The following is a 15162-nucleotide window of genomic DNA, read 5'->3' as shown; positions in this document are numbered from 1 at the left end:
AGCCCAGTACTTTGCATTCTGGTTACTCTGACCAAAGTGAATCACCTCACACTTGTCCACATTAAACTCTATTTGCTACATCCCAGCCCAGCTCTGCAGCTTATCTATGTTTCTCTGTAACCTACAACATCCTTCATCACTATCACAACTCCACCGACCTTAGTGTCATCTGCAAATTTACTAACGCACCCTTCTACGCCCTCATCCAGGTCGTTTATAAAAATGACAAACAGCAGTGGACCCAACACCGACCTTTGCGGTACCCCACGAGTAACTGGACTCCATGATGAACATTTCCAATCAACCACCACCCTCTGTCTTCTTTCAGCAAGGCAATTACTGATCCAAACTGCTATATCTCCCACGATCCCACTCCTCCGCATTTTGTACAATAGCTACTGTGGGGAACCTTATCGAACGCCTTGCTGAAATCCATATACACCACATCAACCGGTTTACTCTCATTTACCTGTTTGGTCACCTTCTCAAAGAACTCAATAAAGTTTGTGAGGCATGATCTACCCTTCACAAAACCGTACTGACTATCCCTAATCAAATTATTCTTTTCTAGATGATTATAAATCCTATCTCTTATAACCTTTTCCAACACTTTACCAAAAACTGAAGTAAGGCTCACTGGTCTATAATTACCAGGGTTGTCTCTACTCCCCTTCTTAAACAGGGGAACCACATTTGCTATCCTCCAGTCTTCTGGCACTATTCCTGTAGACAATGATGATTTAAAGATCAATGCCAAAGGCTTAGCAATCTCCTCCCTGGCTTCCCAGAGGATCCTAGGAAAATCCCATCTGGCCCAGGGGACTTATCTATTTTCACACTCTACAGGATTTCTAATACCTCCTCCTTGTGAACCTCAATCCCATCTAGTCTAGTAGCCTGTATCTCAGTATTCTCCTCGACAACATTGTCGTTTTCTAGAGTGAATACTGTCAAAAAATATTCATTTAGTGCTTCTCCTATCTCCTCTGACTTCACACATAACTTCCCACTACTATCCTTGATTGGCCCTAATCCTACTCTCATCATTCTTTTATTCCTTAAATACCTATAGGAAGCCTTAGGGTTTACCCTGATCCTATCTACCAACAACTTCTCATGTCTCCTCCTGGCTCTTCTTTGCTCTTTCTTTAGGTCTTTCCTGGCTACCTTGTAATCCTCAAGAGCCCTAACTGAGCCTTCACATCTCATCCTAACATAAGCCTTCTTCTTCCTCTTGACCAGAGATTCCACTTCCTTTGTAAACCATGGCTCCTGCACTCTACAGCTTCCTCCCTGCCTGACAGGTACATACTTATCTAGGACACACAGGAGCTTTTCCTTCAATAAGCTCCACATTTCTAATGTGCCCATCTCCTGCAGTTTCCTTCTCCATCCTATGCTTCCTAAACCTTGCCTAATCGCATCATAATTGCCTTTTCCCTAGCTGTAACTCTTGCCCAGTGGTATACACCTATCCCTTTCTATCACTAAAATAAACATAACAGAATTGTGATTGCTATCACCATAGTGTTGTATAGTTCTACATTCTATGTAACAACATTGAATGACAAAGGGTGATGGTTAGATTATCTGTTATTGGAGATGGTTATTACCTGGCATTTGTGTGATATAAATATTACTTGCTACTTTTCAGCCCAAGTCTGGATATTGTCTGAGTCTTTATACCTTTGAATACGGACTGCTTCAGTATCTGAAGACTCATGAATGGTGCTGAACATTGTGCAATCAGCAAACATATCCACTTCTGGCCTTATGACCTTCCTCATTATCACACCACCAATTTTCATGCCAAATGCAACTTACTGATCAAACCTCCTACGCTCATGCCTAGATTTCATATAGGTATTGCCCTGGAGAAGGTGCAGTGAACTGATTTCTTAAATTGCTGCAAAAGGATTAGAGTTAGTTCTTAACAAGTAGGGACAAACAGTACTGCTCAGGATCAAGTTCCAGAAAGTATAGCATGATATTTTGTAGTTATCTTGATGACAGCTGCTCTAATTCGCCATGACCTCTCGACACCGTCACTGTTTGTTAATCATCAGATTGCTTACCTACATCCAGTTCTGGACCAACAAAAATTTTCTCCAACTAAATATCATAAAGACTGAAAATTGACTTCTTTGTCCCTCCTTCAAACATTGATCTCTAGCTACTGAGGCCATTCCTCCCCCATCAACTGTCTAAACTCAAACCAACCTGTTCACAATCGTGCTGTCATATTTGTTCCCAAGATGATCGCGCAAACTCAATTTCACGCCATCACTAGGAACACCGTTTTTACCTCTGTAACATTGCCCAACCTTGATACTGAAACCCTCATTCATACTTCTGTCACATCTGCATTTAAGCACCCTGACTCATCTCCATACTGTACCTCTATAAAGTCGATATTATCCAAAACTCTGCCTCATGTCTTAACTTGTACTAAGTGCTGTTCCCCTATGACTGCATGCTCACTGACCTACACTGGCTCCTGGTCAAGCAATGCCTTTTCAGAAGGATGATTTTGAACATCATGCAAATAATATCTTGAGCCCAATGACCTCACAACAAGCGGCCATAACTGTAGATCTTGGAGAATTTGCTGAGAACAATGAAATGCTATTTTTATAGGAATTCGTTTTTAAAAAGATACTATGCAGAACGTGAAAATATGTTCCGACTAAATTTTATTTATAAGCCAATTTTGTTTAATTCCCAGCTTAAGACTTTCATCATTTTTGAAAACTCAGAGCCATACCTGACAGGCAGTTGCAATTTCGGGTGAGCTGCACCATTGAGCAGGAGGGTAATTACAGGGTGGTCTGGCCTCACCCTCTCTCACTGTCCAGAACAGAAGACATACCAGGACCCCTGCAAGCTTCATGCTTCACAATCAATTTCAAACAAAGCTCGGAAATCCCCAACTAAATCAGAATAGACTTCCTGTATCTCTCACGTGACTGAGTTGAAAGATTAACCCCTTGGGTGCTGATGTCACAACTTAATCACTGTAGCTGCCCAGAATTGAATCTCAAAAACTCATCTGACTTAGTCTGAACTTCCTCGAGTGTGCAAAAATAATAAAGGATAAAAAATAACTGGCCAATTGAACTGCCCCACAACACATGGCTGAAAATTCTACTTTGTATTCTTATTTTAGACTTCCTTAAATTCTTGCTTGAACAATTCTAATTCATCAAGCATCTCAAAAAAGCGTAGGGTTTTATCCCATTGAGTCAATTGCACTGAATAAAAAAGTAAGCAGAGTTTGTGTCTTGCAATATCTCAAAGTCCCACAATTTGTGTCAACTACATTCATGCCCTCTGCAAGTGTCCAATGTTCCTATTTCCAAACATTCTGCATTCAAACGTGACAAAGAGGAAAATGGTCATAGTTTTTTGAGATCAATCATCTTAGCTCCAAGACAACTCTGCAGAGGTTCCTCAGGGTAGTGTCTTAGGCCCAAACATCTTCAGCTGCTTCATCAATGACCTTCCCTCCAACATAAGGTCCAAAGTGGGGATATTCCCAATGATTTTTTTTCCCCAATGCTTCACACCATTCATGACTCCTCAGATAGTGAAGTATTCTGTGTCGTGGACAATATGTGGGTTTGAGCAGATAAGTAAGATTCACTCTGCATAAGTGTTGGGGAATGACCATCTGTAATGAGTGAGAATTTAAGCACATCCATTGTGGTTGTTTAAAAAACCCCATCTGGTTCACTAATGTCCTTTAGGGAAGGAAAGCTGCTGTCCTTACGTAGTCTGTCATGCATGTAACCCCAGATCCACAGCAGTGTAATTGTCCAGGGGCTGAGAGTCTGGAGTGATGTTAGGCTAGATCAGATAAGGATGGCAGTTATCCTTATCTAAAGAACATTAATTATCCAGATGGAATTTTTTTCCTGACAATTGATAATGATTTCATGGCTGTCATTCAACTCCTAATTCAAGATATTTATTGAATTCGAATTCTACTGTTCCCCATGGCAAGAATCGAACACGGGTTCCCAGAACATTGAATGGGTAACAAATACAGGCCTGGCCATTGACATCCATATCCTGTGAATGAAAAAATAAAGATCCAGAGCAATAGGGTTAACTCTTAAATGCCCTCTGAAATGACTGAGAAAGCCACTTAGTCATAACAAACTGTTACAATAAAGGTATAAACCTATTCTAACCACCTGGCATCGACCTGGACACTAGAAATACAAAGGCAAACTCAGCCCTGCCTATCCTGCCAACTCCACTTGACCAACATCTGGGGTTAGTGCCAACATTGGAAGGGCTTTTTCATAGGCTAATCAAGTAATAGACTGATACAGTCATACTCACAGAATCATACCTTACAATGTCGCAGGCAGCACCATCACTATCCCTAGGTATATCCTGTCCCACTGACAGGACCAGCCCAGCAGAGGTGGCAGCACAGTGGTATACAGTCTGGGGGGAGAGTCATCAGCATTGACTTCCACCTCTATGAAGCCCTGAGGATGGCAAGGTGCAGAATGGGTGGGGGGCTTCAACTTCCACCACAGTCAGTAGCTCAGCAGCAGCAGTTCTGAATGAGCTGTTTGGGTTACTAAAGGTCATAGCTGCTCAACTAGGTCTGCATCAGGTGGTGAGGGAACCAACAAGAGGGAAAAACATACTTGACCTCATCCTTACCAATCTACTTGTTCTAGGTACATCTGTTCTTGATAGTATTAGTATGAATGACTATTGTGCAGTCCTTGAGGAGACAAAGTCCTACCTTCTCATGGAGAAATGCTTCCATTATGTTGTATAGCACTATAACTGGGTGAAATGGGCAGAATTCAGACAGATCTCACAACTAAAATCTGAGCACTATGAGTCACTGTGGGCCATCAGCAGCATTAGAGTTGTGTTCAACTAAATCTGCAACCTTTTTGGCAATTTTATTCCCATCAAGCCAGGGGACCAACCCGAGTTCAATAAAAAATGAGAAGGCATGTTGGGAGCAGCCCAAGTACGCCTAAAATAAGGCGAAAAGCAACCAAACAAGACTACTGCTTTGTCAATGCATAAACAGCAAGGGAGAGACAGAGCTAAACAATCCCACAACCAACAGATTAGATCCAGCCTCTAAGGTCTTGCCATATCCAGTCATGAATATGGAGACTAAGTTTAGAGTAATGGCAGCGCAGGCAGTGGAATGTTCCTCCTGCAGGATGTTTGAGGTAGGGGTGACCAACGATGCTCCTGCCGACTTCACCTGCAGGAAGTGCAGCCAGCTCCAGCTCCTCACAGACCGCGTTAGGGAACTGGAGCTGGAGTTGGATGAACTGAGGATTATTCGAGAGGCTGAGAGGGTGATTGATAGAAACTAGAGGGACATAGTTATGCCAGAGAACAGAGGTAGCTGGGTAACAGTTAGAGGTGGGAAGGGGAGGAAGCAGGCAGTGCAGGGATCCCCTGAGTCATTCCCCTCAGCAATAAGTACACCGCTTTGGATACTGTTGGGGGGGGGGGTCGGCCTAGCAGGGGTAAGCTGCAGTGACTGGGTCTCTGGCACGAGGTCCAGCTCTGAGGCCCAGAAGGGAAAGGGGGAGAGGATGAGAGCGCTAGTTATAGGAGACTCTATAGTTAGAGGGACAGACAGGTAGTTCTGTGGACATGGGCGAGACTCTCGGATGGTTTGTTGCCTCCCGGGTGCCAGGATCCGAGACGTCTTGGACCGTGTCTTCAGAATCCTTAAGGGGGAGGGTGTGCAGCCAGAAGTCGTGGTGCACATTGGCACCAATGACATAGGTTGGAAGAGGGGTGGGGAGGTCATTCAGGAGCTCAGGGAGTTAGGCTGGAAGCTAAAAGCTAGGACGGACAGAGTCGTCATCTCTGGGTTGTTGCCGGTGCCACGTGACAGTGAGGCAAGGAATAGGGAGAGAGTGCAGTTGAACACATGGCTGCAAGGATGGTGTAGGAGGGCGGGCTTCAGGTATTTGGACAATTGGACTGCATTCTGGGCAAGGTGGGACCTGTACAAACAGGACGGGTTACACCTGAACCAGAGGGCACTAATATCCTGGGGGGTAGGTTTGCTAGGACTCTTCGGGGGGGGTTAAACTAATTTGGCAGGGAGATGGGATCCGGACTTATAGTCCAGCAAATACGTTAGCTGTTTGTCAGGATATCCAAGAATGTAGGGAAGCTCTGGAGAAGGTAGCACTGACAGGAATACTTGCGTACGCAGAGATGGGTTCAAGTGTGTATACTTCAACGCAAGGAGTATCAGAAATGAGGGGGGTGAACTTAAGGTGTGGATTGGTACCTTGGACTACGATGTTGTGGCCATCACGGAAACGTGGATAGAAGAGGGACAGGAATGGTTGTTGGAGGTTCCTGGTTACAGATGTTTCAGTAAGATTAGGGAGGGTGGTAAAAAAAGGAGGAGGTGTGGCGTTGCTAATTAGAAATAGTATAATGGCTGCAGAAAGGCAGTTCGAGGGGGATCTGCCTTTGGAGGTAGTATGGGCTGAAATCAGAAATAGGAAAGGAGCAGTCAGCTTGTTGGGTGTTTACTATAGGCCCCCCAATAGCAGCAGAGATGTGGAGAAACAGATTGGGAAACAGATTTTGGAAAGGTGCAGAAGCCACAGGGTAGTAGTCATGGGCGATTTCAACTTCCCAAATATTGATTGGAAGCTCTTTAGATCAAGTAGATTGGACGGGTCGAGGCAGTGTGTCCAGGAAGCTTTTCTAACTCAGTATGTAGAGTGTCCAACCAGAGGGGAGGCCATATTGGATTTGGTACTTGGTAACGAACCAGGACAAGTGATGGGCTTGTTAGTGGGTGAGCATTTTGGTGATGGTGACCACAATTCTGTGACTTTCACCTTGGTTATGGAGAGAGATAGGTGCGTGCAACAGGGTAGGTTTTACAATTGGGGGAAGGGTAACTACGATACTGTAAGACAGGATCTGAGGAGCATAAGTTGGGAGCATAGACTGTCAGGGAAGGATGTCGTTGAAATGTGGAATTTTTCAAGGAACAGATACGACGTGTCCTTGATATGTATGTACCTGTCAGGCAGGAAAGAGATGGTCATGTGAGGGAACCTTGGTTAACGAGGGAGGTTGAATGTCTTGTAAAGAGGAAGAAGGAGGCTGACATAAGGTTGAGGAAACAAGGTTCAGACAGAGCGTTGGACAGATACAGGATAGCCAGAAGGGAGCTGAAGAAAGGGATTAGGAGAGCTAAGAGAGGGCATGAAAAATCTTTGGCGGATAGGATCAAGGATAACCCCAAGGCATTTTATGCGTATGTGAGAAACATGAGAATGACGAGAACGAGGGTAGGTCCGATCAAGGACAGTAGTGGGAGACTGTGTATTGAATTGGAAGAGATAGGAGAGGTCTTGAATGAGTACTTTTCTTCAGTATTTACAAACGAGAGGGACCATATTGTTGAAGAGGAGAGTGTGAAACGGACTGGTAAGATAGAAGAGATACTTGTTAGGAAGGAAGATGTGTTGGACATTTTGAACAACTTGAGGATAGACAAGTCCCCCAGGCCTGACGGGATATATCCTAGGATTATGTGGGAAGCAAGAGAGGAAATTGCAGAGCCGTTGGCAATGATCTTTTCGTCTTCACTGTCAACGGGGGTGGTACCAGGGGACTGGAGAGTGGCGAATATTGTGCCCCTGTTCAAAAAAGGGAATAGGGATAACCCCAGGAATTACAGGCCAGTTAGTCTTACTTCGGTGGTAGGCAAAGTAATGGAAAGGGTACTGAGGGATAGGATTTAAGAGTATCTGGTAAGACACTGCTTGATTAGGGACAGCCAGCATGAATTTGTGAAGGGTAGGTTTTGCCTTACAAGTCTTATTGAATTCTTTGAGGAGGTGACCAAGCATGTGGATGAGGGTAGAGCAGTGGATGTAGTGTACATGGATTTTAGTAAGGCTTTTGATAAGGTTCCCCATGGTAGGCTTATGCGGAAAGTTAGGAGGCAGGGGATAGAGGGAAGTTTGGCCAGTTGGATAGAGAACTGGCTAACCGGTCGAAGTCAGAGAGTGGTAGTAGATGGTAAATATTCAGCCTGGAGCCCAGTTACAAGTGGAGTTCCGCAGGGATCAGTTCTGGGTCCTCTGCTGTTTGTAATTTTTATTAATGACTTGGAAGAGGGAGTCGAAGGGTGGGTCAGTAAATTTGCAGAAGATACGAAGATTGGTGGAGTTGTGGATAGTGAGGAGAGCTGTTGTCGGCTGCAAAGGGACTTAGATATGATGCAGAGTTGGGCTGAGGAGTGGCAGATGGAGTTCAACCCTGTCAAGTGTGAGGTTGTCCATTTTGGAAGGACAAATAAGAATGCGGAATACAGGGTTAACGGTAGGGTTCTTAGTAAGGTGGAGGAGCAGAGGGATCTTGGGGTCTATGTTCATAGCTCTTTGAAAGTTGCCACTCAGGTGGATCGAGCTTGTAAGAAGGCCTATGGTGTATTAGCGTTCATTAGCAGAGGGATTGAATTCAAAAGTCGTGAAGTGATGTTGCAGCTGTACAGAACCTTGGTAAGGCCACATTTGGAGTACTGTGTGCAGTTCAGGTTGCCTCACTTTAGGAAAGATGTGGAAGCTTTGAAGAGGGTGCAGAGAAGATTTACCAGGATGTTGCCTGGAATGGAGAATAGGTCGTACAAGGATAGTTTGAGAGTGCTAGGCCTTTTCTCATTGGAACGGCGAAGGATGAGGGGTGACTTGATAGAGGTTTATAAGATGATCAGAGGAATAGATAGACAGTCAGAAACTTTTTCCCCGGGTACAACAGAGTGTTACAAGGGGACATAAATTTAAGGTGAAGGGTGGAAGGTATAGGGGGGGATGTCAGGGGTAGGTTCTTTACCCAGAGAGTGGTGGGGGTATGGAATGCGCTGCCTGTGGGAGTGGCAGAGTCAGAATCATTGGCGACCTTCAAGCGGCAATTGGATAGGTGCTTAAGCTAGGACAAATGTTCGGCACAACATCGTGGGCCAAAGGGCCTGTTCTGTGCTGTATTGTTCTATGTTCTATATGAATAGCGGTAGACAATTTAACAACTCACTGAAGGAGGCGAAAACAAATACAAACCTAGCACATCAGTGCAATGGGCAAGACTGAAGCATTTGCAGCAATTTTCAACCAGAAGTCCTGAGTAGCTGATTGATCTCAGCCTCGTCCTGTGGTTCCCAGGATCACAGATATCAGTCTTCAGTTAATTCAGTTCACTCCATGTGATATCAAGAAAAGTTGGAGGCTCTAGATACTGCAAAGGCTATGGGCCCTGACAATATTCCAGCAATAGTTCTGAAGACTTGTGCTCCAGAACCTGCCACTCCCCTTGCCAAGCTCTTGCCAAGTTACATCATTGGCATCTACCCGACAATGTGGAAAATTACCCAGGTACGTCCTGTACACAAAAAGCAGGAAATGTTCAACCTGGCCAATTACTGCTCCATTAGTCTACTCTCTACAAGATTGATCCAAATATGGACAAAAGAGGTGAACTCCAGAGATGAGGTGAGTGACAGCCCCTCCAATTAAGGCAGCATTCGACCAAGTGTGGCATCAAGAAAGCCTAGCAAAACTGGATTCGATGGGAGTCAGAGAGATATTGCCTGCTGGTTAGAACAAAGGACAAAGAAAATTTACAGCCTGGAAACAGGCCCTTCGGCCATCCAAGCCTGAGCCGATCCAAATCCACTGTTGCCCATTTCCTAAGTATCTGTATCCCTCTGCTCCCCACCTACTCATGCATCTGTCCAGATGCATCTTAAATGAATCTACTGTGTCTGCCTCTACTACCTCTGCTGGCAACGCATTCCAAACGCCCACCACTCTCTGTGTGAAGTACTTGCCACGTATATCTCCCCTAATCTTTTCACCTCTCACCTTGAACGCGTGACCTCTCGTTATTGAACCCTCACCCTGGGAAAAAGCTTGTCTCTATCCACCCTGTCTATACCCTTCATGATTTTGTAGACCTCAATCAGGTCCCCCCTCAATTTCTTTTTTTCTAATGAAATCAAACCTAACCTACTCAACCTTTCTCCATAGCTAGCACCTTCCATACCAGGCAACATCCTCGTAAACATTCTCTGCATCCTCTCCAAAGCATCCACATTCTTTTGGTAATGTGGCGACCAGAACTGTACACAGTATTCTAAATGTGGCCAAACCAACATCGTATACAATTTTAACATGGCCTGCCAGCTCTTATATTCAATACCCCGTCCAAATAACGCGAGCATACCATATGCCGTCTTGACCACTCTATCTACCTGTGCAGCAACCTTCAGGGTACAATGGACCCAAACTCCCAAATCTCTCTGCTCATCAACTTTTCCCAAGGCTCTTCCATTTACTGTATAATTCACTTTAGAATTAGACTTCCCAAAAATGCATCACATCACATTTGCCTGGATTAAACTCCATCTGCCACTTCTCTGCCCAACTCTCCAGTCTATCTATATTCTCCTGTATTCTCTGACAGTCCCTTATGTTTTCTGCTATTCCACCAATCTTCATGTCATCTGCTGTGCAGACCAACAGTGCCCTCTTCCAGATCATTTATGTATATCACAAACAACAGTGGCCCCAGCACTGATCCCTGTGGAACACCACTGGTCACCTTTCTCCATTTCGAGAAACTGCCTTCAACTACTACTCTCTGTCTCCTGTTGCTCAATCAGTTCTTTATCCACCTTGCTAGAACACCCTGCACACCATGTGACTTCACTTTCTCAATTAGTTTACCATGGGGAACCTTATCAAACACATTACTAAAGTCCATGAAAATGACATCTACAGCCCTTTCTTCATCTAACAACTTGGTCACTTCCTCAAAGAACTCTATTAAGTTGGTAAGGCACAATCTCCCCCTCACAAAACCATGTTGCCCATCATGATAATAAACATTTTGCAAACATTTTGGTTCATTAATGTCCTTCAAGAAATCTGCCATCCTTTCCCAGTCTGGTCTACATGCAACTTCAGATCCACGCAATGTGGTCGGATTTAATTGTCCTCCAAAATAGTACTGCAGGCCAATTAGGGATAGACAACAAATGCTGGCTTTGCCAGGGACACCCACATCCCATGAAAGAATAAAGAAAAAACAATCCCCAATCCTTTTCTCAACCCAAATGTAAACACAAAATCCTGGAAATATTCAGTTAATCAAGCCACAACAGAGAGAAATGTTTCAGATTGCCTTTTTCAAAACTGAAAAGTTAAAAGCGACTAATTCAAAGCAAGTGGAAAAGGAAGGTTGGGGGAAAGATAAGACAAAGAAGAGTCCATGGAAGAGATGAAATGGTAAAAGAGATGACACTGAAAGACGTCTCAAGTTCGGAACTCAATGCTTCCAAAATGGTTTGTTGTATTTGTCTCTCAGTTTAAGAAGTTGCTTTGTGCATCCAGCAAGATATCGATGAAGAGCCTGCACTTGTAGGAAATGAGTGATGATTGAAACCCAGTTAAAGCAATAGTTGACTTATCTTCCAGTCACATGACATCTTTACATCCTGCACTTTTAAAAAAGAGGCAGAAGATGTTAAGAAGATAAAATCCTTTATTAAAATCTGTTACAGAGACAATTAAACAAAATCCAGCATATGGAAAATAAAAAAAAGTTGATATTAAACTAATAAGAAAATGCGCAACATCGAGTGCAACTTCAGTTAAAATTGTATTTCATTCCTCACTGAATCAATGTGAGTCACAGTGCAGCTTGTCAAACATGAGGAACAGTTTAAATTAAAGAATCAGAATTGGAAGAAATCTTTTCCCTTCCTGACAGTTTTGTATCTCAAGATTCAGCATATTGGATTTGAACACTCACAAGAAAGGAATTTTCAACAACCTTTGTTTAATTCATTATTTCATTTCATTTTCAAGAATAGTTTGTAGTATAAACTTACTTTCTCTGTCAAATTCAGTGGTTAATGGTGTTGTAACAAAAATATTTTTGGGGAAACCTGCAACCTGTCAACTCAGACATTATAGGGTTTCCAACTGATCATGAATTTCAGCGAGCTTGCTGGGATATCTAACTCTTTACATTAACCACAAGATACACACCATCTGAATCACCACAGGGACAAAAACAACAGTAGGCTGTCAATGATATGGGCAGAAAGTGTGGTCTTTCTGTCATTATTAAGAGAAGATTAAAATTGACAATAGTTAGCCTAGATGTGTAATCTGGAACCCCAACAGCTCGTAACTAACACACAACCAAGACAATTACTCATTCCACAAGGCAACACATTCAAGGACTGAAATTCAGCATCATATTTGTAAAGTACGTTGGTAAGGGGCATCACTGAATAGTACAAACTGCAAGTTACACTCCACAAGAGATAGAATGAATCCCATGGAATTCACTTATTGACCTTCACTACATCAAGGCCTTATAAGATAGCAACTGACTGTGCCAAAGATTGTGCATAATGGTGAATGACAAGCTCAGCAGATCTATTCACACCAAGAAATGGTACAATATGCAAAGGCATCTTTAATTAGTTCCTCAAACATTCACATTCAGTAAGGGGTTAGAGACAAAGTAAAGCTTCCTCTACATTGTCCCCATCAAACCCTCCAGAGAAAGTACAGCACAGGGTTAGAGACAGAGTAAAGATCCTAAGTTGCAATTGATGTCAACTATTAGTACAGTATTTCACTTCTCAACAAACAAGTTCAGAACACTAGAGAACTTTTAACTAAACTTCAAAATATTGAAAACTCTGTTATAAAATGTTCAGCTGCTGCCTGCTAACTTATCTGATTATTGACGTGTTTTAATAGGAGACCCATTACCAAAGATTGACCTCAAACAACTTCTCTATCATTTTACCAACAAGTGAACATGGGGTTTAAGTGATCACATTGAGGGGAATTATCAAATTGCTTTATCAAAGTTTTAATGTTCAAAAATGTAGTTCTCGGTTATCAGGATTAGGTTGACTTTATTTAGTTCTGAAAATGTTGCATCGTTGCTTCAGAATACATTTAGTCATCCTGTTCCTGGTGTATCAAACGCAGCTGTAAAACCTTAAAACGTCGTGCTGTTGGAAATACATTGGTGGCTGTCTCGGAGTTTGTTCCAATATTGGTTCTCTTATCACTATTAGAGTAGTTTTGGGTGATTTCCCAGGTAAATGTGATTTGTTGTATAACTGAATTTGAGGATTTTGGTAATATAAAAGGAAATTTAAAAAACATTTTCCAGCAATTGTCCCTCACTATCCTGACAACTTTTCCAAGGATTCAATTTGGTCTAAGTTGACTTTCAGGTTTTCCCTTTGTTCTGCTCTATGAACCATAGGGCTCAGTTTTTAACTCTTCCTTTCTTGCGATTTCTTGTCGATTTCCTGGTTGAAAAGTTTGAAGAGATTGTGTTGTTATTGTCTGCAGTCAGTGCAGTTTCAGTGTCAGTATGTGGCACTTGCCCTCGGCTACACTTTGCTGCTGTTTTGTTGTGATGTTCAGGTTCACAGGCACTTAACATTAATTTACTTTGTGTTTGACTTTCATCTGTTCTGAAGCAGCTTTGAGCGTTTTCTTGACTGTACAGCAAATCTGATTGATGGGGGCAATGTACAAAATTGAGCGGCATGCCTGTTGATCTGGCTATCCCTCCTAAATCAGATTGCAATTTCTCTCCCTTTGCCCTCTGAACTGGTGCCCACTGTTTTCTACAGCAGTAGATTTCTGTATTATTGGTTGACAAGTCTCCAAAAGGATCTTCACACAAGCCAGAAATCTGACATTCCCATTCCACTACACCCTTTTTCGGATTTTCCAAACTTGATTTGCAGATATCAATTTGTGGCCCTGATTTCCAACTGTTGGGCTCTTTAAGTCTAGAATATTCTGCAGCTGCTTCAGGCATCGAATCAGCAGTGAATCCTTTCCTGAGCCATGCTGCTTTATGCTGAGAATAGTTTATGTCTGCACTACCTTCTCCCTCTATACCTACACTGACTCTCTCTTTCCTCATTCTTTCCCAATCAGCAGCAGCTGATGTCACATCTGCTTCATCAAAACTCACTTCCTGAACTGCTTCTTGTTTCTTAAATGAATCACGACGTTCTGACCAATTTAGCTTTTTCATCATGACTACATCTCGGTCTGTCTCATGTCGTTCTGCTGTCTGCTCTCTTGGTCTCTGAGTTCTTGTGTGAACATGGTATACATTCTCTCCTGAGCACTGCCTGCCACCTAACCCTTGGTTCTCATCCATCTCAGCTACACTTTGACATTCTTTCTGTAAAACTTCATTTCTTCCTTCACACGCAGATCTTTCTGTTTGTTTTACTGAGCCACACAGTTTCTTATCTGTAAGATGTGCAGCTGACAGTTTGTCTGCTGATTGCACACATTTCAGTAACGGTGATTGTGGGAAATCCCCAGTGTGGCCTCGAGTTGAACTTCTCACAGTGGTTGGAGGTGACAGCATCCTGCAGGGATATGACTGGATATTTTTTGAATAGCATGATAAAGGTGAGGGAGAACGGTGTAGCGAGGACACTTGAGGTGTTGGTGATGGTGTGCATGCCAGAGGGGAGGGTGGAATGGTGTTGATAGATTTACGATGTCCAGTTTTATAACGCTGGTGATTAGATTTGGGAGTCAGTCCATGGAGGGTGCAAGGTCTGATATTCCCAGCGGGTGAGCTTGGAGCACTAGATCCAGGGGAGATGTTCTGAGGTGAATTAGTCCCTAAAAGAAAGAGAGAAATTTTCATTAAAGACCTTCACAAAGCTCTTTCTATGACTGCTCTTTAAACTTAAAGTTGTAATAGCAACTCTATCTCAACAGTTGTCAAGCTAGCTCAGTAAGAACTTTTAGCTATTTACAACTCATGGATAGAAAACGAAAAAATGATCATGCATTTAATTGTAAAAGAAATAAAGAGTCATAGAGATGTACAGCACAGAAACAGACCCTTCGGTCCAACTCGTCCATGCCGACCAGATACCCCAACCCAATCTAGTCCCACCTGCCAGCACCCAGCCCATATCCCTCCAAACCCTTCCTATTCATATACCCACCCAAATGCCTCTTAAATGTTGCAATTGTACCAGCCTTCACCACTTCCTCTGGCAGCTCATTCCACACATGCACCACCCTCTGTGTGAAAAAGTTGCCC

At 43.1% G+C, this 15162-nt stretch overlaps 2 protein-coding genes across 7 annotated transcripts in view; both read right to left on the bottom strand.

Moving 5' to 3' along the window:
• Positions 1-2946, bottom strand: part of LOC140494844 (gamma-interferon-inducible lysosomal thiol reductase-like) — a 62234-nt gene extending 59288 nt beyond the window's left edge. The window contains exon 1 of one of the 3 annotated variants that reach the window (XM_072594521.1): positions 2765-2946. In XM_072594521.1, the coding sequence (XP_072450622.1) occupies positions 2765-2890 (126 nt within the window). In that variant the 5' untranslated portion in view covers positions 2891-2946. The remainder of the gene's footprint in view (positions 1-2764) is intronic. The other 2 variants (XM_072594520.1, XM_072594519.1) reach the window with 2 other exon arrangements.
• Positions 2947-11562: 8616 nt separating this feature from the next.
• Positions 11563-15162, bottom strand: part of mast3b (microtubule associated serine/threonine kinase 3b) — a 301525-nt gene continuing 297925 nt past the window's right edge. For all 4 annotated transcript variants that reach the window (XM_072594515.1, XM_072594514.1, XM_072594517.1 and 1 more), the window contains one exon: positions 11563-14732. In XM_072594515.1, coding sequence (XP_072450616.1) covers positions 13339-14732 — 1394 coding nt within the window. In that variant the 3' untranslated portion in view covers positions 11563-13338. The remainder of the gene's footprint in view (positions 14733-15162) is intronic.

This window comes from Chiloscyllium punctatum, chromosome 24 (genome assembly GCF_047496795.1).
Source record: "Chiloscyllium punctatum isolate Juve2018m chromosome 24, sChiPun1.3, whole genome shotgun sequence".
NCBI lineage: Eukaryota > Metazoa > Chordata > Chondrichthyes > Orectolobiformes > Hemiscylliidae > Chiloscyllium > Chiloscyllium punctatum.
This window is presented reverse-complemented; position numbering and strand designations above follow the sequence as displayed.